Source organism: Copadichromis virginalis, linkage group LG19 (genome assembly GCF_057382275.1).
Source record: "Copadichromis virginalis isolate Kocher_CV1m ecotype Utaka linkage group LG19, C_Virginalis_male_GT1.1, whole genome shotgun sequence".
NCBI lineage: Eukaryota > Metazoa > Chordata > Actinopteri > Cichliformes > Cichlidae > Copadichromis > Copadichromis virginalis.
In genome coordinates, this window is record NC_140636.1 from 21,364,812 (window position 1) to 21,387,807 (window position 22,996).

Genomic DNA, 22,996 nt, shown 5'->3' on the forward strand with positions numbered 1-22,996 from the left:
TGCAAACTTGCAGTTGACTAGAAGTTTAGATGTTGAAAGCTTTCTCTCAAATGTAGCATTCAGGCATTTGGAAGCCAAAAGGCATCCATGGACAGAGACACACAGCAAGCAGTCTTCACTCACTTCATCAAACCGTTCTTGTCAAGAAATGACTCAACAGGTAAAAGGAGAAACTCAAGCTCACTTTGGTTTTTCCATGACAACATGTGGTATATTACCCTGTCAATAACTTTCTTGCTTTTTCTGCAGATCCTGGCTGTGTCTCATCTATCACGGGGAGCCAAGCGTGGCTAAAGGCAAACCTTGGCGACTTCTCTGATTTTGCAACTGTGCAGGACTTGCAAGCCTTCAATCCTAATTTGTCCACTGTGAGTGCCAACTGCAGATGTACATCTTCCTGTAAACGGAATTCTTTTACCCAGAACATTTCCATGACTGCTGTCTTATATTATGCTGGTTCTCTTTTGTAGGCTGAATTGTTGTCAGTCTTTAGTCCTTCTCAGATGGCACAGCTGGTACTGAGTTTGGGAGCCTCCAATAACACAGATTTGATTGATCGTGTGTTTGAGCGACTGCAAGAGGGCAACGCTCTAAAAAACGTGGATGGATTCCTCACACAACTGACAGCCAATGGACAGGTATGCTAGGCTTCTAAAAGGGTGAAGGAGGACAATCCTGGTGTTTTATTCCAGCAGGATAAGACAGAATAAGACATTTGCTAAACCGCTACACAAGTCTTCAAGGAGTCTATCATAGAAAAGAATTGCTTGCAGCCTTTGTACCATGTTGTATGAGTACATTTGCAACATGCAGTCTCTGTATTGCTTAGCTTCTTTTCCACCTCAATTTCACAGATGCCAATTTTCCAGCCTGTTGTGAGAGATCGGGTCATGAATACGACCTTCATCATCATCAGTCCACATTTCTCCACTTTCACGACAAACGACTATGAACTTTGGTTCCATGTGAAACTGATTCCTATCCTTGCCAGTTTTACTCCAGAAATGCTGATAAACACAACCACAAAAATCAGCTGCACAAACTACCAAGTCATGTGAGTAGCTTTCTTGGAGCAATCAAGATTTTGTTGCAAATGAAAATGACAATAGTGACAAAGAACAGCATGAGAACGTTTTCTTTCAACTGTTGCAGTGTGAGTGGGTTGGCTTTAGTTATCCAGGAGATGCCACTGTACAGACGGCAAGAGATCACACATGGTCTGCTGGGCTATCTAAGAAATGCTGAAAATGCCATCAATGAGCCAGGTAGGGCAGACATAGGGTGCGTTATGTGCTTTCCAGTGTGAAATGTCTTGAAAAGCACTCAGACAAAAAACTTGCCCACAAATTCTTTCATGTCTACCAGTCAGAAACCTTCCTAAATTGAGCACATCCTAACTTTTGTTTGCATGCCTTAGCTTGCAGGCAACAAAATGAGAGTGATGCCCAATGGGTTAAAGCAAATCTGGGTCCATTCGTCCAATATACAGCGTACTCTGACCTCAAAGACTTCAACATCTCTACGGTAAGCCCTACATTGCACTTCTAGTCCTCCCTTAAGAGCAGGAAAACAAAATTGTAGACTTAAGAAGACAAACACAGGAGTTTATTTTGCCATATCAAAAAGTACAAGCAAATCATAGAGCACACTTTCTTTGGTTGCAAACTGTAATCCTTTACCCACAGCATTGGTCATTACTGCTGTCTGATATTATGTTGATTCCCTGTTGTAGGCTGGATTGTTGTCGACGCTCAATCCCTCTGAGGTGGCACAGCTGCTACTGAGCTCTGGAGCCTCAAATAACACAGATTTTATTGATCTTGTGTTTGAACAACTTGAACAGGGCAACGCTCTAAAAAATGTGGATGAATTCCTGACACAGCTGACAGCCAATGGACAGGTAGGCTAGCCTCCTAAAAGGGTGAAGGAGGACAATGCGGATATTTGATTCCAGAAGTAAACAGAATAAAACATCGGTCTCAACCGCTACATCCATTGTTGGCTATTGTATCTTAGAAAACAAATGGTTACAGCCTTTGTACCATGTTGTATGGGTGTACTTCCAACATGCAATCTCAGATTTGCTTATGTCTTTTTCCACTTTAATATGACAGACCCCACATTTCCAGCCTGTTGTGAGAGATCGGGTCATGAATACGACCTTCATCATCATCAGTCCACATTTCTCCACTTTCACGACAAACGACTATGAACTTTGGTTCCATGTGAAACTGATTCCTATCCTTGCCAGTTTTACTCCAGAAATGCTGATAAACACAACCACAACCATCAGCTGCACAAACTACCAAGTCATGTGAGTAGCTTTCTTGGAGCAATCAAGATTTTGTTGCAAATGAAAATGACAATAGTGACAAAGAACAGCATGAGAACGTTTTCTTTCAACTGTTGCAGTGTGAGTGGGTTGGCTTTAGTTATCCAGGAGATGCCACTGTACAGACGGCAAGAGATCACACATGGTCTGCTGGGCTACCTAAGAAATGCTGACAATGCCATCAATGAGCCAGGTAGGGCAAACATAGGGTGCGTTATGTGCTTTCCAGTGTGAAATGTCTTGAAAAGCACTCAGACAAAAAACTTGCCCACAAATTCTTTCATGTCTACCTGTCAGAAACTTTCCTAAATTGAGCACATCCTAACTTTTGTTTGCATGCCTTAGCTTGCAGGCAACAAAATGAGAGTGATGCCCAATGGGTTAAAGCAAAGCTGGGTCCATTCGTCCAATATACAGCGTACTCTGACCTCAAAGACTTCAACATCTCTACGGTAAGCCCTACATTGCACTTCTAGTCCTCCCTTAAGAGCAGGAAAACAAAATTGTAGACTTAAGAAGACAAACACAGGAGTTTATTTTGCTATATAAAAAATACAAGCAAATCATAGAACACACTTTCTTTGGTTGCAAACTGTAATCCTTTACCCACAGCATTGGTCATTACTGCTGTCTGATATTATGTTGATTCCTTGTTGTAGGCTGGATTGTTGTCAACGCTCAATCCCTCTGAGGTGGCACAGCTGCTACTGAGCTCTGGAGCCTCAAATAACACAGATTTTATTGATCTTGTGTTTGAACAACTTGAACAGGGCAACGCTCTAAAAAATGTGGATGAATTCCTGACACAGCTGACAGCCAATGGACAGGTAGGCTAGCCTCCTAAAAGGGTGAAGGAGGACAATGCGGATATTTGATTCCAGAAGTAAACAGAATAAAACATCGGTCTCAACCGCTACATCCATTGTTGGCTATTGTATCTTAGAAAACAAATGGTTACAGCCTTTGTACCATGTTGTATGAGTGTACTTCCAACATGCAATCTCACATTTGCTTATGTCTTTTTCCACTTTAATATGACAGACCCCACATTTCCAGCCTGTTGTGAGAGATCGGGTCATGAATACGACCTTCATCATCATCAGTCCACATTTCTCCACTTTCACGACAAACGACTATGAACTTTGGTTCCATGTGAAACTGATTCCTATCCTTGCCAGTTTTACTCCAGAAATGCTGATAAACACAACCACAACCATCAGCTGCACGAACTACCAAGTCATGTGAGTAGCTTTCTTGGAGCAATCAAGATTTTGGTGTAACAGAAAATGACAATAGTGACAAAGAACAGCATGAGAACGTTTTCTTTCAACTGTTGCAGTGTGAGTGGGTTGGCTTTAGTTATCCAGGACATGCCACTGTACAGACGGCAAGAGATCACACATGGTCTGCTGGGCTACCTAAGAAATGCTGACAATGCCATCAATGAGCCAGGTAGGGCAGACATAGGGTGTGTTATGTGCTTTCCAGTGTGAAATGTCTAGAAAAGCACTCAGACAAAAAACTTAAATTCTTTCATGTCTACCAGTCAGAAACCTTCCTAAATTGAGCACATCTTAAGTTTTGTCTGCGTGTCTTAGCTTGCAGGCAACAAAATGAGAGCGATGCCCAATGGGTTAAAGCAAATCTGGGTCCATTCATCCAATATTCAGCGTACTCTGACCTCAAAGACTTCAACATCTCTACGGTAATCTTCATATTACTCTTCCTGTCTTTCTTGAGAATAGCAAAGCAAAATTCTGGAAATTATACAAAAGACATGCATTTCATGAATTCTACTTTTTTGTATCCATAGCTGACAGTTCTGGACGTTCTTTCACCATCGCAGAAGGCTGAACTAATCCTAGATCCAAACAGTGGTGCTTTAAACGATGCACATGTTGTAAGGGAGGTGTTGACAAGCTTGACAGAGACCAGTGATTATGAGCAGCTCAACCAATTCTTCCAGGCTTTTGCAAACATCAACAAGCAGGTGAATTCTCATTGGTAACCTTACCTCAGTGCAAACATCAACAAATGTTAACAGTGTTCTTTCATAAGCCTGCTCAAGTGTTTAACTCAAAATGATCCATTTCTGATATGCTTCATGCCTTGAGGCATCCCTGCTGTACAGAAGTACAAAGATTTAGTTTAGATAAGCTCCCCCTCACCTCCACATTTCCACAAAGACTTCAGGACTTCCTCTCTGACCTTATTATGATCCCCTTCTCTTTTCAGAGAAATGTCACCTTCATCCAAAATCCAGATGTGCGAGACACCATTTTGAACCTGACCTTGACAGCCCTTGCTCCTCAGCTTAAAGACTTTCAGCCAGAAGACTATCAACAGTGGTTCCAGGTTTATTTGGTTCCTGTGATGGCGAGCATCCTTCCTAGCAGCTTGCGGGTGATCCCCAGTAACATCACCTGTGAATCCTACCAGGCTATGTAAGATATTTCTGATATCCACAGTTAGACATTTGGGTGTGCACAATGCCAAGCTGAGGCTCCTGACAAGTCACAATGAATTCTTTTCTTCCTTTAGATACGATGGTCTTGCGCAGAGTTTGGCAGCATTGCCACTGGACCTTTCACAGGGCGTGAGATCAAGCAAGCAGTACCTCCAGGACACATTCCCACGTATGTGGCAAATAGGCTTTCCTGACTAAACTTTTCTCAAAAGCCCAGTACCAGCACTGTAATGACTACTCCATTGATTTGTTTCCTTTCTTTTTCTTCCCAAACAGGCTGCTCAGTTCCAGCTTCCTTTGTGGTAAGATTAGTTTTTTGGGGGGTGTGTGTGTGTGTGTGTTGGGGTGTGTGTGTGTGGGGGGGGGTGTCTTGCATGGGTTATCCAATATTTGATCCAGGTTTGGCACACTAATTGGGCCAACTGTGACAAAGTCAAGGTATTTACACTTGAAGAAGATGTTTCCACTATACTAACAATCATATTTTCTTTGTCTTCAGTGCAAGGTGACCCCAGTTCATGGTAAGTCTGTCTAAAAGTAGACATTTCAACTCAAAGGATATAAATGCATTCTGAAGGACTATTATCTGACACACAACCATTCTCTTTTCACAGTGAATCTCATTTGTGATGGAGTTGATGGGTGGGTGAAATGCCGTTTTGTTCAATGTTGATTCTGTCTAGGTAAAATTCGTTAACACAGTGCAAATAAGGGGGCATTGGATTTCAATTTATTGTGTTTTTTCCACAGTTCAAAGCTTGAACAAATCCTGTCAGCTGGCAATTCCTCGGCAGCCCTGTGCAATTTCACCATCACAGAACATGCCTGTTCCTCTGTAAGATTCCTTTTTAAACTCCAAAAACAGAACATAGATTTTGCCCCATTATGGTTCTGAGACAAATCTCCATGAGCTCTGACAAAATGGCTGTATTCTTTGTCAATTTTCTTTTTCAAGGCTCCCTATCTCACATCCAGCAACTTGGTCACACTGCTGAACTGCACACTGAAAAGCCAAAACATATACCCAGTAGAAGTCTGGAAGCTTTTCTTCCAAAAAGCCTCTGCTGTACTGGACCAGGCCCTTGAGACATTTGCTAACATGGTAAGTACAAAATCACATTTTCACAATATTGCCGTTTCCCTGCGTGAAGTTTGGGTCCAGCTACAATTATTTTTCTGCCAATTCAAGGCCAGCAACAACACTTACCCGACCTCGTCAAATGTGCTCGAGGCTCTTGGAGAAGTGAGAATTGACAACTTCAACCAGGCACAACTACAGAGTGAGGAGTTCATTACCAGCTGGTTCAAAACAAAGATCCGTCCGTTTCTGGCCGTTCCATCTTTCAACTTCCTATTTTGCCTTAGCTCCAAAAACTTCAGCTGCCAGACATACCAGACTGTGTAAGTAAATATGAGACATATTGCTCTATTCTGCAAACTTGCAGTTGACTAGAAGTTTAGATGTTGAAAGCTTTCTCTCAAATGTAGCATTCAGGCATTTGGAAGCCAAAAGGCATCCATGGACAGAGACACACAGCAAGCAGTCTTCACTCACTTCATCAAACCGTTCTTGTCAAGAAATGACTCAACAGGTAAAAGGAGAAACTCAAGCTCACTTTGGTTTTTCCATGACAACATGTGGTATATTACCCTGTCAATAACTTTCTTGCTTTTTCTGCAGATCCTGGCTGTGTCTCATCTATCACGGGGAGCCAAGCGTGGCTAAAGGCAAACCTTGGCGACTTCTCTGATTTTGCAACTGTGCAGGACTTGCAAGCCTTCAATCCTAATTTGTCCACTGTGAGTGCCAACTGCAGATGTACATCTTCCTGTAAACGGAATTCTTTTACCCAGAACATTTCCATGACTGCTGTCTGATATTATGCTGGTTCTCTTTTGTAGGCTGAATTGTTGTCAGTCTTTAGTCCTTCTCAGATGGCACAGCTGGTACTGAGTTTGGGAGCCTCCAATAACACAGATTTGATTGATCGTGTGTTTGAGCGACTGCAAGAGGGCAACGCTCTAAAAAACGTGGATGGATTCCTCACACAACTGACAGCCAATGGACAGGTATGCTAGGCTTCTAAAAGGGTGAAGGAGGACAATCCTGGTGTTTTATTCCAGCAGGATAAGACAGAATAAGACATTTGCTAAACCGCTACACAAGTCTTCAAGGAGTCTATCATAGAAAAGAATTGCTTGCAGCCTTTGTACCATGTTGTATGAGTACATTTGCAACATGCAGTCTCTGTATTGCTTAGTTCTTTTCCACCTCAATTTCACAGATGCCAATTTTCCAGCCTGTTGTGAGAGATCGGGTCATGAATACGACCTTCATCATCATCAGTCCACATTTCTCCACTTTCACGACAAACGACTATGAACTTTGGTTCCATGTGAAACTGATTCCTATCCTTGCCAGTTTTACTCCAGAAATGCTGATAAACACAACCACAAAAATCAGCTGCACAAACTACCAAGTCATGTGAGTAGCTTTCTTGGAGCAATCAAGATTTTGTTGCAAATGAAAATGACAATAGTGACAAAGAACAGCATGAGAACGTTTTCTTTCAACTGTTGCAGTGTGAGTGGGTTGGCTTTAGTTATCCAGGAGATGCCACTGTACAGACGGCAAGAGATCACACATGGTCTGCTGGGCTATCTAAGAAATGCTGAAAATGCCATCAATGAGCCAGGTAGGGCAGACATAGGGTGCGTTATGTGCTTTCCAGTGTGAAATGTCTTGAAAAGCACTCAGACAAAAAACTTGCCCACAAATTCTTTCATGTCTACCAGTCAGAAACCTTCCTAAATTGAGCACATCCTAACTTTTGTTTGCATGCCTTAGCTTGCAGGCAACAAAATGAGAGTGATGCCCAATGGGTTAAAGCAAATCTGGGTCCATTCGTCCAATATACAGCGTACTCTGACCTCAAAGACTTCAACATCTCTACGGTAAGCCCTACATTGCACTTCTAGTCCTCCCTTAAGAGCAGGAAAACAAAATTGTAGACTTAAGAAGACAAACACAGGAGTTTATTTTGCCATATCAAAAAGTACAAGCAAATCATAGAGCACACTTTCTTTGGTTGCAAACTGTAATCCTTTACCCACAGCATTGGTCATTACTGCTGTCTGATATTATGTTGATTCCCTGTTGTAGGCTGGATTGTTGTCGACGCTCAATCCCTCTGAGGTGGCACAGCTGCTACTGAGCTCTGGAGCCTCAAATAACACAGATTTTATTGATCTTGTGTTTGAACAACTTGAACAGGGCAACGCTCTAAAAAATGTGGATGAATTCCTGACACAGCTGACAGCCAATGGACAGGTAGGCTAGCCTCCTAAAAGGGTGAAGGAGGACAATGCGGATATTTGATTCCAGAAGTAAATACAGAATAAAACATCGGTCTCAACCGCTACATCCATTGTTGGCTATTGTATCTTAGAAAACAAATGGTTACAGCCTTTGTACCATGTTGTATGGGTGTACTTCCAACATGCAATCTCACATTTGCTTATGTCTTTTTCCACTTTAATATGACAGACCCCACATTTCCAGCCTGTTGTGAGAGATCGGGTCATGAATACGACCTTCATCATCATCAGTCCACATTTCTCCACTTTCACGACAAACGACTATGAACTTTGGTTCCATGTGAAACTGATTCCTATCCTTGCCAGTTTTACTCCAGAAATGCTCATAAACACAACCACAACCATCATCTGCACGAACTACCAAGTCATGTGAGTAGCTTTCTTGGAGCAATCAAGATTTTGTTGCAAATGAAAATGACAATAGTGACAAAGAACAGCATGAGAACGTTTTCTTTCAACTGTTGCAGTGTGAGTGGGTTGGCTTTAGTTATCCAGGAGATGCCACTGTACAGACGGCAAGAGATCACACATGGTCTGCTGGGCTACCTAAGAAATGCTGACAATGCCATCAATGAGCCAGGTAGGGCAGACATAGGGTGCGTTATGTGCTTTCCAGTGTGAAATGTCTTGAAAAGCACTCAGACAAAAAACTTGCCCACAAATTCTTTCATGTCTACCTGTCAGAAACTTTCCTAAATTGAGCACATCCTAACTTTTGTTTGCATGCCTTAGCTTGCAGGCAACAAAATGAGAGTGATGCCCAATGGGTTAAAGCAAAGCTGGGTCCATTCGTCCAATATACAGCGTACTCTGACCTCAAAGACTTCAACATCTCTACGGTAAGCCCTACATTGCACTTCTAGTCCTCCCTTAAGAACAGGAAAACAAAATTGTAGACTTAAGAAGACAAACACAGGAGTTTATTTTGCCATATAAAAAATACAAGCAAATCATAGAACACACTTTCTTTGGTTGCAAACTGTAATCCTTTACCCACAGCATTGGTCATTACTGCTGTCTGATATTATGTTGATTCCCTGTTGTAGGCTGGATTGTTGTCGACGCTCAATCCCTCTGAGGTGGCACAGCTGCTACTGAGCTCTGGAGCCTCAAATAACACAGATTTTATTGATCTTGTGTTTGAACAACTTGAACAGGGCAACGCTCTAAAAAATGTGGATGAATTCCTGACACAGCTGACAGCCAATGGACAGGTAGGCTAGCCTCCTAAAAGGGTGAAGGAGGACAATGCGGATATTTGATTCCAGAAGTAAACAGAATAAAACATCGGTCTCAACCGCTACATCCATTGTTGGCTATTGTATCTTAGAAAACAAATGGTTACAGCCTTTGTACCATGTTGTATGAGTGTACTTCCAACATGCAATCTCACATTTGCTTATGTCTTTTTCCACTTTAATATGACAGACCCCACATTTCCAGCCTGTTGTGAGAGATCGGGTCATGAATACGACCTTCATCATCATCAGTCCACATTTCTCCACTTTCACGACAAACGACTATGAACTTTGGTTCCATGTGAAACTGATTCCTATCCTTGCCAGTTTTACTCCAGAAATGCTGATAAACACAACCACAACCATCAGCTGCACGAACTACCAAGTCATGTGAGTAGCTTTCTTGGAGCAATCAAGATTTTGTTGTAACAGAAAATGACAATAGTGACAAAGAACAGCATGAGAACGTTTTCTTTCAACTGTTGCAGTGTGAGTGGGTTGGCTTTAGTTATCCAGGAGATGCCACTGTACAGACGGCAAGAGATCACACATGGTCTGCTGGGCTACCTAAGAAATGCTGACAATGCCATCAATGAGCCAGGTAGGGCAGACATAGGGTGTGTTATGTGCTTTCCAGTGTGAAATGTCTAGAAAAGCACTCAGACAAAAAACTTAAATTCTTTCATGTCTACCAGTCAGAAACCTTCCTAAATTGAGCACATCTTAACTTTTGTCTGCATGTCTTAGCTTGCAGGCAACAAAATGAGAGCGATGCCCAATGGGTTAAAGCAAATCTGGGTCCATTCATCCAATATTCAGCGTACTCTGACCTCAAAGACTTCAACATCTCTACGGTAATCTTCATATTACTCTTCCTGTCTTTCTTGAGAATAGCAAAGCAAAATTCTGGAAATTATACAAAAGACATGCATTTCATGAATTCTACTTTTTTGTATCCATAGCTGACAGTTCTGGATGTTCTTTCACCATCGCAGAAGGCTGAACTAATCCTAGATCCAAACAGTGGTGCTTTAAACAATGCAAATGTTGTAAGGGAGGTGTTGACAAGCTTGACAGAGACCAGTGATTATGAGCAGCTCAACCAATTCTTCCAGGCTTTTGCAAACATCAACAAGCAGGTGAATTCTCCTTGGTAACCTTACCTCAGTGCAAACATCAACAAATGTTAACAGTGTTCTTTCATAAGCCTGTTCAAGTGTTTAACTCAAAATGATCCATTTCTGATATGCTTCATGCCTTGAGGCATCCCTGCTGTACAGAAGTACAAAGATTTAGTTTAGATAAGCTCCCCCTCACCTCCACATTTCCACAAAGACTTCAGGACTTCCTCTCTGACCTTATTATGATCCCCTTCTCTTTTCAGAGAAATGTCACCTTCATCCAAAATCCAGATGTGCGAGACACCATTTTGAACCTTACCTTGACAGCCCTTGCTCCTCAGCTTAAAGACTTTCAGCCAGAAGACTATCAACAGTGGTTCCAGGTTTATTTGGTTCCTGTGATGGCGAGCATCCTTCCTAGCAGCTTGCGGGTGATCCCCAGTAACATCACCTGTGAATCCTACCAGGCTATGTAAGATATTTCTGATATCCACAGTTAGACATTTGGGTGTGCACAATGCCAAGCTGAGGCTCCTGACAAGTCACAATGAATTCTTTTCTTCCTTTAGATACGATGGTCTTGCGCAGAGTTTGGCAGCATTGCCACTGGACCTTTCACAGGGCGTGAGATCAAGCAAGCAGTACCTCCAGGACACATTCCCACGTATGTGGCAAATAGGCTTTCCTGACTAAACTTTTCTCAAAAGCCCAGTACCAGCACTGTAATGACTACTCCATTGATTTGTTTCCTTTCTTTTTCTTCCCAAACAGGCTGCTCAGTTCCAGCTTCCTTTGTGGTAAGATTAGTTTTTTGGGGTGTGTGTGTGTGTGTGTGTCGGGGGGGGGGGGGGGGGGGTGTCTTGCATGGGTTATCCAATATTTGATCCAGGTTTGGCACACTAATTGGGCCAACTGTGACAAAGTCAAGGTATTTACACTTGAAGAAGATGTTTCCACTATACTAACAATCATATTTTCTTTGTCTTCAGTGCAAGGTGACCCCAGTTCATGGTGAGTCTGTCTAAAAGTAGACATTTCAACTCTAAGGATATAAATGCATTCTGAAGGACTATTATCTGACACACAACCATTCTCTTTTCACAGTGAATCTCATTTGTGATGGAGTTGATGGGTGGGTGAAATGCCGTTTTGTTCAATGTTGATTCTGTCTAGGTAAAATTCGTTAACACAGTGCAATTAAGGGGACATTGGATTTCAATTTATTGTGTTTTTTCCACAGTTCAAAACTTGAACAAATCCTGTCAGCTGGCAATTCCTCGGCAGCCCTGTGCAATTTCACCATCACAGAACATGCCTGTTCCTCTGTAAGATTCCTTTTTAAACTCCAAAAACAGAACATAGATTTTGCCCCATTATGGTTCTGAGACAAATCTCCATGAGCTCTGACAAAATGGCTGTATTCTTTGTCAATTTTCTTTTTCAAGGCTCCCTATCTCACATCCAGCAATTTGGTCACACTGCTGAACTGCACACTGAAAAGCCAAAACATATACCCAGTAGAAGTCTGGAAGCTTTTCTTCCAAAAAGCCTCTGCTGTACTGGACCAGGCCCTTGAGACATTTGCTAACATGGTAAGTACAAAATCACATTTTCACAATATTGCCGTTTCCCTGCGTGAAGTTTGGGTCCAGCTACAATTATTTTTCTGCCAATTCAAGGCCAGCAACAACACTTACCCGACCTCGTCAAATGTGCTCGAGGCTCTTGGAGAAGTGAGAATTGACAACTTCAACCAGGCACAACTACAGAGTGAGGAGTTCATTACCAGCTGGTTCAAAACAAAGATCCGTCCGTTTCTGGCCGTTCCATCTTTCAACTTCCTATTTTGCCTTAGCTCCAAAAACTTCAGCTGCCAGACATACCAGACTGTGTAAGTAAATATGAGACATATTGCTCTATTCTGCAAACTTGCAGTTGACTAGAAGTTTAGATGTTGAAAGCTTTCTCTCAAATGTAGCATTCAGGCATTTGGAAGCCAAAAGGCATCCATGGACAGAGACACACAGCAAGCAGTCTTCACTCACTTCATCAAACCGTTCTTGTCAAGAAATGACTCAACAGGTAAAAGGAGAAACTAAAGCTCACTTTGGTTTTTCCATGACAACATGTGGTATATTACCCTGTCAATAACTTTCTTGCTTTTTCTGCAGATCCTGGCTGTGTCTCATCTATCACGGGGAGCCAAGCGTGGCTAAAGGCAAACCTTGGCGACTTCTCTGATTTTGCAACTGTGCAGGACTTGCAAGCCTTCAATCCTAATTTGTCCACTGTGAGTGCCAACTGCAGATGTACATCTTCCTGTAAACGGAATTCTTTTACCCAGAACATTTCCATGACTGCTGTCTTATATTATGCTGGTTCTCTTTTGTAGGCTGAATTGTTGTCAGTCTTTAGTCCTTCTCAGATGGCACAGCTGGTACTGAGTTTGGGAGCCTCCAATAACACAGATTTGATTGATCGTGTGTTTGAGCGACTGCAAGAGGGCAACGCTCTAAAAAATGTGGATGGATTCCTCACACAACTGACAGCCAATGGACAGGTATGCTAGGCTTCTAAAAGGGTGAAGGAGGACAATCCTGGTGTTTTATTCCAGCAGGATAAGACAGAATAAGACATTTGCTAAACCGCTACACAAGTCTTCAAGGAGTCTATCATAGAAAAGAATTGCTTGCAGCCTTTGTACCATGTTGTATGAGTACATTTGCAACATGCAGTCTCTGTATTGCTTAGCTTCTTTTCCACCTCAATTTCACAGATGCCAATTTTCCAGCCTGTTGTGAGAGATCGGGTCATGAATACGACCTTCATCATCATCAGTCCACATTTCTCCACTTTCACGACAAACGACTATGAACTTTGGTTCCATGTGAAACTGATTCCTATCCTTGCCAGTTTTACTCCAGAAATGCTGATAAACACAACCACAAAAATCAGCTGCACAAACTACCAAGTCATGTGAGTAGCTTTCTTGGAGCAATCAAGATTTTGTTGCAAATGAAAATGACAATAGTGACAAAGAACAGCATGAGAACGTTTTCTTTCAACTGTTGCAGTGTGAGTGGGTTGGCTTTAGTTATCCAGGAGATGCCACTGTACAGACGGCAAGAGATCACACATGGTCTGCTGGGCTATCTAAGAAATGCTGAAAATGCCATCAATGAGCCAGGTAGGGCAGACATAGGGTGCGTTATGTGCTTTCCAGTGTGAAATGTCTTGAAAAGCACTCAGACAAAAAACTTGCCCACAAATTCTTTCATGTCTACCAGTCAGAAACCTTCCTAAATTGAGCACATCCTAACTTTTGTTTGCATGCCTTAGCTTGCAGGCAACAAAATGAGAGTGATGCCCAATGGGTTAAAGCAAATCTGGGTCCATTCGTCCAATATACAGCGTACTCTGACCTCAAAGACTTCAACATCTCTACGGTAAGCCCTACATTGCACTTCTAGTCCTCCCTTAAGAGCAGGAAAACAAAATTGTAGACTTAAGAAGACAAACACAGGAGTTTATTTTGCCATATCAAAAAGTACAAGCAAATCATAGAGCACACTTTCTTTGGTTGCAAACTGTAATCCTTTACCCACAGCATTGGTCATTACTGCTGTCTGATATTATGTTGATTCCCTGTTGTAGGCTGGATTGTTGTCGACGCTCAATCCCTCTGAGGTGGCACAGCTGCTACTGAGCTCTGGAGCCTCAAATAACACAGATTTTATTGATCTTGTGTTTGAACAACTTGAACAGGGCAACGCTCTAAAAAATGTGGATGAATTCCTGACACAGCTGACAGCCAATGGACAGGTAGGCTAGCCTCCTAAAAGGGTGAAGGAGGACAATGCGGATATTTGATTCCAGAAGTAAATACAGAATAAAACATCGGTCTCAACCGCTACATCCATTGTTGGCTATTGTATCTTAGAAAACAAATGGTTACAGCCTTTGTACCATGTTGTATGAGTGTACTTCCAACATGCAATCTCACATTTGCTTATGTCTTTTTCCACTTTGACATGACAGAGCCCACATTTCCAGCCTGTTGTGAGAGATCGGGTCATGAATATGACCTTCATCATCATCAGTCCACATTTCTCCACTTTCACGACAAACGACTATGAACTTTGGTTCCATGTGAAACTGATTCCTATCCTTGCCAGTTTTACTCCAGAAATGCTCATAAACGCAACCACAAAAATCAGCTGCACAAACTACCAAGTCATGTGAGTAGCTTTCTTGGAGCAATCAAGATTTTGGTGTAACAGAAAATGACAATAGTGACAAAGAACAGCATGAGAATGTTTTCTTTCAACTGTTGCAGTGTGAGTGGGTTGGCTTTAGTTATCCAGGAGATGCCACTGTACAGACGGCAAGAGATCACACATGGTCTGCTGGGCTACCTAAGAAATGCTGACAATGCCATCAATGAGCCAGGTAGGGCAGACATAGGGTGCGTTATGTGCTTTCCAGTGTGAAATGTCTAGAAAAGCACTCAGACAAAAAACTTAAATTCTTTCATGTCTACCAGTCACAAACCTTGCTAAATTGAGCACATCCTAACTTTTGTCTGCATGTCTTAGCTTGCAGGCAACAAAATGAGAGTGATGCCCAATGGGTTAAAGCAAATCTGGGTCCATTGATCCAATATACATCATACTCTGACCTCAAAGACTTCAACATCTCTACGGTAATCTTCATATTACTCTTCCTGTCTTTCTTGAGAATAGCAAAGCAAAATTCTGGAAATCATACAAAAGACATGCATTTCATGAATTCTACTTTTTTGTATCCATAGCTGGCAGTTCTGGACGTTCTTTCACCATCGCAGAAGGCTGATCTAATCCTAGATCCAAAAAGTGGAGCTTTAAATGACGCATGTTTTGTAAAGGAGGTGTTGAGAAGCTTGACAGAGACCTGTGATTATGAGAAGCTCAACCAATTCTTCCAGGCTCTTGCAAAGCGCGGCTGCTGAGTGAGCCCTCATCTGGGACTCTCATCAGCTCTTTCTGGGACAGTGGCGCGGCTGCCCCTCTGTTGGTCTTCCTTGGTCTCTTGTGTTCTGGGGGCCTCTGGATGTCTGGAGTTTTGATCTCCTCCATACCTGCTTCATGCCCTGGAGGACGGGGCAGTGGCTCCCCCACACTCTCTAGCAGATTATTACATGAAGGAACCTTTTAAAAACAAGCGCGTTCATGCTCACAGGTGTACACACGGGTGCTCACAGACACAAACGACACCCTTTTTGGCTCCTCCCTCAAAGCACACTGTGCGCTGTCGATCTTACACAATAACGTTTAATAAATAGCATTTACTGTTATATTCACATAAATCATCATGATGTTGTTTATTCTATTGCTCTCATTTTCTTCTGCTTGTTTTCTTGTTTCATTCTCAACAGGTGATCCAGGTGATTGATATATGTATTTTTTGTCTGCTTATTTTGTTGGTTTTTGTTTTTTGCCCTTTATCCCCGTCCCTCTTCTCCGCTGTTTTTCTTTCCCTCTTTCTTTCTCCCCTCTCTTTTCATCATTCAAGTCTGTCCCGTATCTAGCAAGTGAAAATAAAAAATAAAATAAACAATAAAAGGTGAATCAAATAGACCATTACAGCACGGCTGGGAGGGTCCATTTGGTAAAGTAAATCCGTTGGGCATCTTTCTTCGCCTTTAGACAATAATTCTGATGGTAAAAGAACCAAACGGGACAGGCAAAAAAAAAAAAAAAAAAAAAACCAACACAAAAACAAAACAAAAACAAAGTGCTCGCTCGTAGGGGGTCATTTGATTGTTGGGTTTTTCTCTGTATGTATTATTGTAGGGCCTACCTTACAATATAAAGCACTTTGAGGTGACTGTTGTTCTGATTTGGTGCTATATAAATTGAATTGAATTGAATTGAATTAAATATATTCAATAATTTGGTGTTTTGATTATGATTCTAATTGTGGTCACTTTCCGTATGTTTATACATACATTGTGACTTTAAGTTTGGAGAACTGTTACTTCTTTAACAGCAAATGCCAACTATAGGTGTTGTTGGGTTATAAGAACACAGTTTATGGTACAGCTGTGCCAAACGTCATATTGAACTGACAACACTTAGAAATGAAGCTACAAAGCAAAGATGCCTCATTTTGTTAAATGCCTGTTTCCTCAAGTCCTCTTGTAGGATATCTTCCTCACCTCCTCTGCTTCCATCTCTGCAGGAGGCTCTGAAATGCAAGGAGAGGGGTCAAAAAGAGGAATCAAGGATGTGCAATCTGTAAAATAAAAAAAGGCAATGTGCGTGTGTCATTCAGTCACAGCATGCTGAGCTTGCATGAAAGGGAGAAGGTATAGCAGGTGTCCTTGTTACTTAACTTGGCACTAGTCCCCGAACTCAGTGAATGAACCATTCATGGACATTGTAAACACCGTGCCCTGTGAATCGAGACATTGTCACCCTGGACCACTCCCTAGATGGAAATTAATTCCTGGATGGAAATGCATGATTAAAGTGGAACAAATACCCAGAAGTACTTTTCAATTTTTTGCATGTAAGGGACAAAATGCTAAAGAAGAAAAAGGCCTCGGACAAAATTCCATTTTTTTTCTTTTATCAGCTTAATGACATAGATGCTTTTTTAAAATCAGAAAAAACAACTAAAACCAAGTGTTCTCATTTACAACCATTTAAGCACATTATAAATGTTATAAAATAAATGTACAATATGCTCTCTGAGTACAGCTTGCTAATACTGGTTGGACCTCTTTCAGAACTGCCTCAATACAGCAAAAATATTTACAATGCAAATAAAATGCATTTTGCATATTATTCAAATACAGTTGGTAAAAAATATCCCTTTATAAAAAGGGAACTGAATCAGGCAGGTGATTTCTGACACTTGGCCTCTATGTCACCACTGGAGAGATGAGCATGGTTATTTCTTAAAGCATATAGTTAGGGCTGGACCAGGTGAGCCTGAATCCTCCCTTACTGCCTCAATACTTAATTGCACAAATTCACCAAGGAAATATTCCCCAGAGAACTTGGCAGCATCATGTAACTTTTGCAGATGTGTCAACATGATGTGAATTTCCTGTTCAACAAAATCCCAAAGATCAGAATCAGAATCAGAATGGGGTTTATTGCCAAATGTTGAGCAGGTTTACAACATTAGGAAATTGCTGCGGTGCTTCAGTGCAAACATGATGTCCTATTGTATTTATATGTGGTGACTGCAGAGGTGACTTAAACTCTTTTTTTGTTTCTGTTCTTGTCATGTTCAAGTTTACTTTCCAAAACCATAAATATACCATTCATTTAAATGCACATGATTTATTTTATTAAATGCGTGCAAATGCTAACAGCAACCATTTAAAACTAAGTTTATTGTGGAGTATTTCTTCTCTTTTTCCCCATCGTTTCTGGATTTGTTGAGCAGATTAGATCAGAACTAATTGCTGTTTCTTCCTTTAGTTTTTGAAACCAGTTCTTTGCGTTCATAATATTTGACTGAGTAATGATTATTATTGAATGATTATTTGATTTGATTTGATATACCTTTATTAGTCCCACAAGGGGAAATTTCATGTTAAGGCTGCCGACCTATTGCACGCAATGGCAGCGCCATCTTACCCTCCGACCATACATACGTTACACAAAACATCATATAACAATGGAAAATGCACCACATGAGGAAAGATAAGGAGAAAAAAAAAAAACTCCCCCCAGACTGAGCTCCAACAGGGAGATCAGTTTGAGAACAGTAAAAAACACCTCTGCACATAGCACATGAAAAAAAATTGTTAATACACCAAAGAAACACATGACAAGCAACAGGGGTGGGTAAAGGGTGAGAGACCGCCGAATTAGACAGTACATGCGGGCCTGCGTGCGCTGGCCTCCTTGATCCACCGTCAGCATCGGAAGGGAATAAGCGTCAAAGGCGTTTGGAAAGGGAGGGGGGATGAGTGTGTGCATATCAGTGTATATGTATGTGTGTGCGTGTCCAGAGTTCAGCTGAGACAGTGTCCTTCGCCCTGCTAGGCTAAGTAAACAGTCTTCCAGCCAACCCAGGTGGCCTTGCATGGAATGGGAAGGAACAGACTAAACACAGTCGTTATCAGGGTGTTGTTGTTCAGCTCCAGCCTTGAGACCGCAGCTGGCGCCAAAGGGGTATCCGCATGAAGTGATGGTGCTTTTTACTTTAGTGCGAACAGCTCATATGAATTTCAAAGCAGTTCTACAGTCCAACACTGGTCTCTCAATCTCTCTCAAGCGCCCAGAGATGTTATTCCGAGCTAGCCCTTCCGAGATGTATCCAGCCTGCAGTCAGAGATCTTATTCTGAGTATTCACAGCAGCTGTAGCCTCTCCAAGATCTTATCCGTGCTGCACTCAATGAGCCCATTTTGAGAAACTCACGCCTCTCCCATTGTTCCAATCCCAGCGGGCAGCCTTGTGGGGGTTTGAACAGCCGGTTTCGCTTTCTTAATTCTTCGATAAGTCAGGGCCAAGCCAGCTCCGATCTGTCAGAACCCTGTTACCATGGTTCCAAATAGGTAGATATCTTCAGCACTCAGGCTCACCCAAGCCCAGAGACCAGTTGATCCAATCCATAATTCCTCTTTTACGTTTTAGAGAACAGACTGTGAGAGAATGTTCCAGGGAAAAGTAATACAAAAAACACGAGACTAGACAAGGACATAAGAGGCTAAGCAGGGAAGCTAAGGGAGAGGAGGAGAGGAGAAAAGTGCGACCGCCTTCGTCAAGAGCAAGAGCAGCGTTTTTCTTTTTGCAGGTGTTTTTCTTTTTCCAGGTATTTTTCTTTTTGAAGCATTTTTCTTTTTGCAGGTATTTTTCTTTCAGCAGCATTTTTCTTTTTGCAGGTATTTTTCTTTTTGCAACATTTTTCTTTTTGCAGCATTTTTCTTTTTGCAAGTGTTTTCTGAAGTTGCAGTCCGTTTGGCCTCTCAGGGCCACCGTATTTATGCCTATTTCTACTCCTGTTTGAATATGTTATGTATTATCATTTAGAAAAACTTGGAAAAAATGTTTTTAATTTATTTTAACATGTTGAAACTAAAACCTAGACATCATTGTCTGTGACAAATTCAAATCATCTTGGTCTTTTCGTGTTTGGAAGATTAAAGAGGAACTCATTTGGATTGCGTTACAGAAACAATCTGATGATGCAAATGATAAACGAGTAGAAGTTTTTTATATAGCTGCTGTACAGGAACCTGGTCATACTGAAAAGAGAAGATAGACACATGTAAATGTTCTACCTGTGCGTATCCATGATGTTTTTAATGTGGTTATTTGTCATGAGTGTGTTTCACTCCTCTTTAGGACAGAATAGTTTTCTCCGTGCATACTCTCCTGGGAATATCATCATTGGTGGACTTTTCCCCATTCATTTAAAAACTAATAGGACTGTGCTGCCACTGCTGGGGTGCAGTAGCTCCACCACCCCACTAGGGGGAGGAAGCGGGTTTGTGTACTCAAGTTTCTCTAGTAAATATCCACAGTATTTCTGATTTCGCGCCATTACCCCGATTCATAGCGGAAGCCGGTTTTTTACTTCCGCTTGCGCTGTTGTTGACAGTTGCGGGGTTACACCTTCACTGTTGATAAAGATTTCTCTCACTGCAGTTTGTTTTACCTGGAGTAAATGGCAACACATCGAAGGTGGATACACAGTAAAGATGTTTTAAAAAGCAGCGAGGACAGTTCAGTTACAGTGCCTCACCCGTCACTTCTCACGGAGTGGGTAGATGACATGAAACTATGGCCCGATGTTAGCTACATCGACATTATTAATTACCTTGTATTTTCCGAAGGCGTTGATGGCGAGGAATTACGTAATTACAAGAGCACCGAGGCGTATAATTACCTGCACAGCAACAAAATTGATAAAGTACTGCTCAACAAACAAGGCGACTTTATTTTTCTTAAAGCAGCTGTAGAGCCGAGCCAGAGTATTAATCAAGCGAAACACTTAGCATGGGCAATGCTAAGAGAAAGTGGAGTAGTGGAGACAGTCGGCTGTTCCTGTATCGCCGGATTAGGGAGATCATGTAGCCATGCGGCTGCTATTCTGTGGAAGGTATATCACTTATCTGGATATCACAATGTTTAAATCACTGAAACAGAAACACTGGACTGGTCAAAGGCTGTGATTAAGGAGTCACGCTACTGCCATCTAGCCAAGTATTAGGTGGAGCACTGTTTACATGTGAAAGCCACTCGTTAACTTTGTGTGGGCTGTATGCTGTACAATCACATGAAGATAAAATATAAAAAAAATAAAAGACTGAACATTAAGGTCAAATTTACAAGACAAGAAAAACTATAGTTATAAGAAGTGACACAGAGTAGTATAATACATGTTTGTTTATATATATGTATATTTGTACACACACACTACTTTGAAAAAAATTAGACTGTGGATGTATATTTCTGCATCAAAAAGTAACTGACTATTAATATGAAATGGATAATATGGGTGACTTTGCCAGTGTTTATATCTGTTTTGGATATGATTCAGGTGTATTGACCCAGGGTCATATCTATAACATGCAGGACACCAACCGTGTACTGCTTTTGTTAGTGTAAACTTCCTCGTTATGTTAAATCTTGAGTATTGACAGTGAGAAAAAACTATTAATGTTTGTTACAGGTGCAGAATGCTGCGATCAGTGGAAAGACAGGGCTTGCGTGTACAGACGAGCAGCGCAGGTGGAATGCAGGGACAGCAAAGAACCTTGAACCTAAACGTCTAAGCCAGATAAACTTCAGACATCACAGGGCAGAGCAGCAGTACGATGTGAACTCCCGGACTGCAGTGACACAATCTCTCCCTAACACACCATATCACCTTACACATCAAGACTTTATTGACAGTGTTAGCAAAGCACCAGTGAAGCCACTTTTCCTCCTCAAGAACACATTAATTGGAAAGTGTTACAATGCCTCGCCATCTGCAGGTCCTCACCGCAACAGTAAAGTTGATGAGCAATTTTTTCAGCCACACCAAGCACACAGTTACAAACTAAGCTGTAATCCATGCAGGGCATTCTACCAGGCATACATTCAAGTTTCTGAAGAGCAAGCAGAACAATTACAAGAAGAAACAAAAGAGCAAAGTGCATCTGATTTGTGGCACAACTGCAGGAAAATCAGACTTACAGCAAGCTCTGCTAAAAAAGTTCCAGTACGTGCCACCACAAAAAATGACAAATTTTTATCTGAGCACATGTACCCTTCCTTTCGTGGGAATTATGAAACAAACTATGGTAAAGAAAATGAAGTTAAAGCTTGTCATCAGCTGAAAGAACAGGGTATGAACATCCTTCACATGGGTAGTGTTATCAGCATCCAGGAGCCATGGCTCTCTGCGAGTCCTGACGGGGTCATTGACTCAGATGTGCTTCTAGAAATAAAATGTCCTGTGCAGACTTATCCTTCACTCACGGAGCAGCTTACCCAGAAATGCAGCGATATCAAACTGGTAGATGGAGAACTGCAGCTGCAGAAAACTGGCAGCAGAGGCTATTACATGCAAGTGCAACTTACAATGTTTTGCACAGGGCTCAAGACTGCCACACTTGTGATCTGGACACCTACTGAGCATGTTTCATTTACAGTGCAATATGATGAAGCATTTGTAAAGGAACAAGTAAAACGCTTGAGAGGGTTTTACTTCTCATATTTCTTACCTCGACTTGTAGAGGAGTATGCAGCAGGACGGTTTCAGTTAAATGAGAGATACTTGAAGATAATGGGCAAGCTTTAATACATGTTACAACTATAAATGGGACAGTCAGACACCAACATGTCTGCAGAGTTTGGTCTCTGTCTTGTGAATGAAAGGAGACATTCAATATGAAATCTGTTAAATATTTCAATACAACTAAAATGTACGTAGTTGTAACATATGGTGGGAAATGAATGACAAACTGACAACATTAAATGTTGTGAATAGTTCTGTATTTCTGTAATCTTCCAACACAAAAAAATGTCAAGAATGCACAACTAATTATTGTAGATTTGAGAAAAACATTTTTTTTTCATTTAAGAAATTTATCACATTGTGGTTGAATAAAAAAGTAATAATTGTTCAATTGATTGATTGCAATTGTTTTATATATACACATACATACATACATACATACATACATACGCACACACACACTGTATCACATAACCTTTCATCTAGAACACAAGATAAAAAAGTGAGACCTGGAATTATTTACTCTCTACATATATGTACATCAAATTTTAAAATAATTACATTACACTACGCAACTTTATGTCCTGAGTAACCATCTTAATATCCCCGAGTCCACAATTGTTCATAACATACACAATTATTGTGTATCACGAATGAGATCCTCTCTTAAGTTCACTAGAGCAGCACATATTCTCAGTATCTTGTCTACTTTAGGAGCCATGCTTATAGGA

At 41.4% G+C, this 22,996-nt stretch overlaps 2 protein-coding genes across 2 annotated transcripts in view; both read left to right on the top strand.

Annotated features, from left to right (window-relative positions):
* Positions 1-16,270, top strand: part of LOC146685999 (uncharacterized) — a 53,035-nt gene extending 36,765 nt beyond the window's left edge. The window contains exons 138-194 of the mRNA XM_085442296.1: positions 57-160; positions 250-368; positions 471-638; positions 855-1,054; positions 1,153-1,265; positions 1,418-1,524; positions 1,733-1,900; positions 2,115-2,314; positions 2,413-2,525; positions 2,678-2,784; positions 2,992-3,159; positions 3,374-3,573; positions 3,672-3,784; positions 3,931-4,037; positions 4,146-4,322; positions 4,568-4,776; positions 4,874-4,968; positions 5,076-5,101; positions 5,299-5,320; positions 5,414-5,441; positions 5,550-5,634; positions 5,755-5,901; positions 5,989-6,200; positions 6,288-6,391; positions 6,481-6,599; positions 6,702-6,869; positions 7,085-7,284; positions 7,383-7,495; positions 7,648-7,754; positions 7,963-8,130; positions 8,347-8,546; positions 8,645-8,757; positions 8,910-9,016; positions 9,224-9,391; positions 9,606-9,805; positions 9,904-10,016; positions 10,163-10,269; positions 10,378-10,554; positions 10,800-11,008; positions 11,106-11,200; positions 11,308-11,333; positions 11,526-11,547; positions 11,641-11,668; positions 11,777-11,861; positions 11,982-12,128; positions 12,216-12,427; positions 12,515-12,618; positions 12,708-12,826; positions 12,929-13,096; positions 13,313-13,512; positions 13,611-13,723; positions 13,876-13,982; positions 14,191-14,358; positions 14,575-14,774; positions 14,873-14,985; positions 15,132-15,238; positions 15,347-16,270. Of these exons, the coding sequence (XP_085298422.1) occupies positions 57-160; positions 250-368; positions 471-638; positions 855-1,054; positions 1,153-1,265; positions 1,418-1,524; positions 1,733-1,900; positions 2,115-2,314; positions 2,413-2,525; positions 2,678-2,784; positions 2,992-3,159; positions 3,374-3,573; positions 3,672-3,784; positions 3,931-4,037; positions 4,146-4,322; positions 4,568-4,776; positions 4,874-4,968; positions 5,076-5,101; positions 5,299-5,320; positions 5,414-5,441; positions 5,550-5,634; positions 5,755-5,901; positions 5,989-6,200; positions 6,288-6,391; positions 6,481-6,599; positions 6,702-6,869; positions 7,085-7,284; positions 7,383-7,495; positions 7,648-7,754; positions 7,963-8,130; positions 8,347-8,546; positions 8,645-8,757; positions 8,910-9,016; positions 9,224-9,391; positions 9,606-9,805; positions 9,904-10,016; positions 10,163-10,269; positions 10,378-10,554; positions 10,800-11,008; positions 11,106-11,200; positions 11,308-11,333; positions 11,526-11,547; positions 11,641-11,668; positions 11,777-11,861; positions 11,982-12,128; positions 12,216-12,427; positions 12,515-12,618; positions 12,708-12,826; positions 12,929-13,096; positions 13,313-13,512; positions 13,611-13,723; positions 13,876-13,982; positions 14,191-14,358; positions 14,575-14,774; positions 14,873-14,985; positions 15,132-15,238; positions 15,347-15,523 (7,552 nt within the window). The 3' untranslated portion in view covers positions 15,524-16,270. The remainder of the gene's footprint in view (positions 1-56; positions 161-249; positions 369-470; positions 639-854; positions 1,055-1,152; positions 1,266-1,417; positions 1,525-1,732; positions 1,901-2,114; positions 2,315-2,412; positions 2,526-2,677; positions 2,785-2,991; positions 3,160-3,373; positions 3,574-3,671; positions 3,785-3,930; positions 4,038-4,145; positions 4,323-4,567; positions 4,777-4,873; positions 4,969-5,075; positions 5,102-5,298; positions 5,321-5,413; positions 5,442-5,549; positions 5,635-5,754; positions 5,902-5,988; positions 6,201-6,287; positions 6,392-6,480; positions 6,600-6,701; positions 6,870-7,084; positions 7,285-7,382; positions 7,496-7,647; positions 7,755-7,962; positions 8,131-8,346; positions 8,547-8,644; positions 8,758-8,909; positions 9,017-9,223; positions 9,392-9,605; positions 9,806-9,903; positions 10,017-10,162; positions 10,270-10,377; positions 10,555-10,799; positions 11,009-11,105; positions 11,201-11,307; positions 11,334-11,525; positions 11,548-11,640; positions 11,669-11,776; positions 11,862-11,981; positions 12,129-12,215; positions 12,428-12,514; positions 12,619-12,707; positions 12,827-12,928; positions 13,097-13,312; positions 13,513-13,610; positions 13,724-13,875; positions 13,983-14,190; positions 14,359-14,574; positions 14,775-14,872; positions 14,986-15,131; positions 15,239-15,346) is intronic.
* A 3,734-nt stretch (positions 16,271-20,004) lies between these two features.
* LOC146686000 (uncharacterized) lies at positions 20,005-22,656 on the top strand. The gene is made up of 2 exons (XM_085442299.1): positions 20,005-20,639; positions 21,213-22,656. The coding sequence occupies exons 1-2, from the start codon at positions 20,205-20,207 to the stop codon at positions 22,326-22,328; spliced, it is 1,551 nt and encodes a 516-aa protein (XP_085298425.1). The 5' UTR covers positions 20,005-20,204; the 3' UTR covers positions 22,329-22,656.
* The last annotated feature ends 340 nt before the right edge of the window (positions 22,657-22,996 follow it).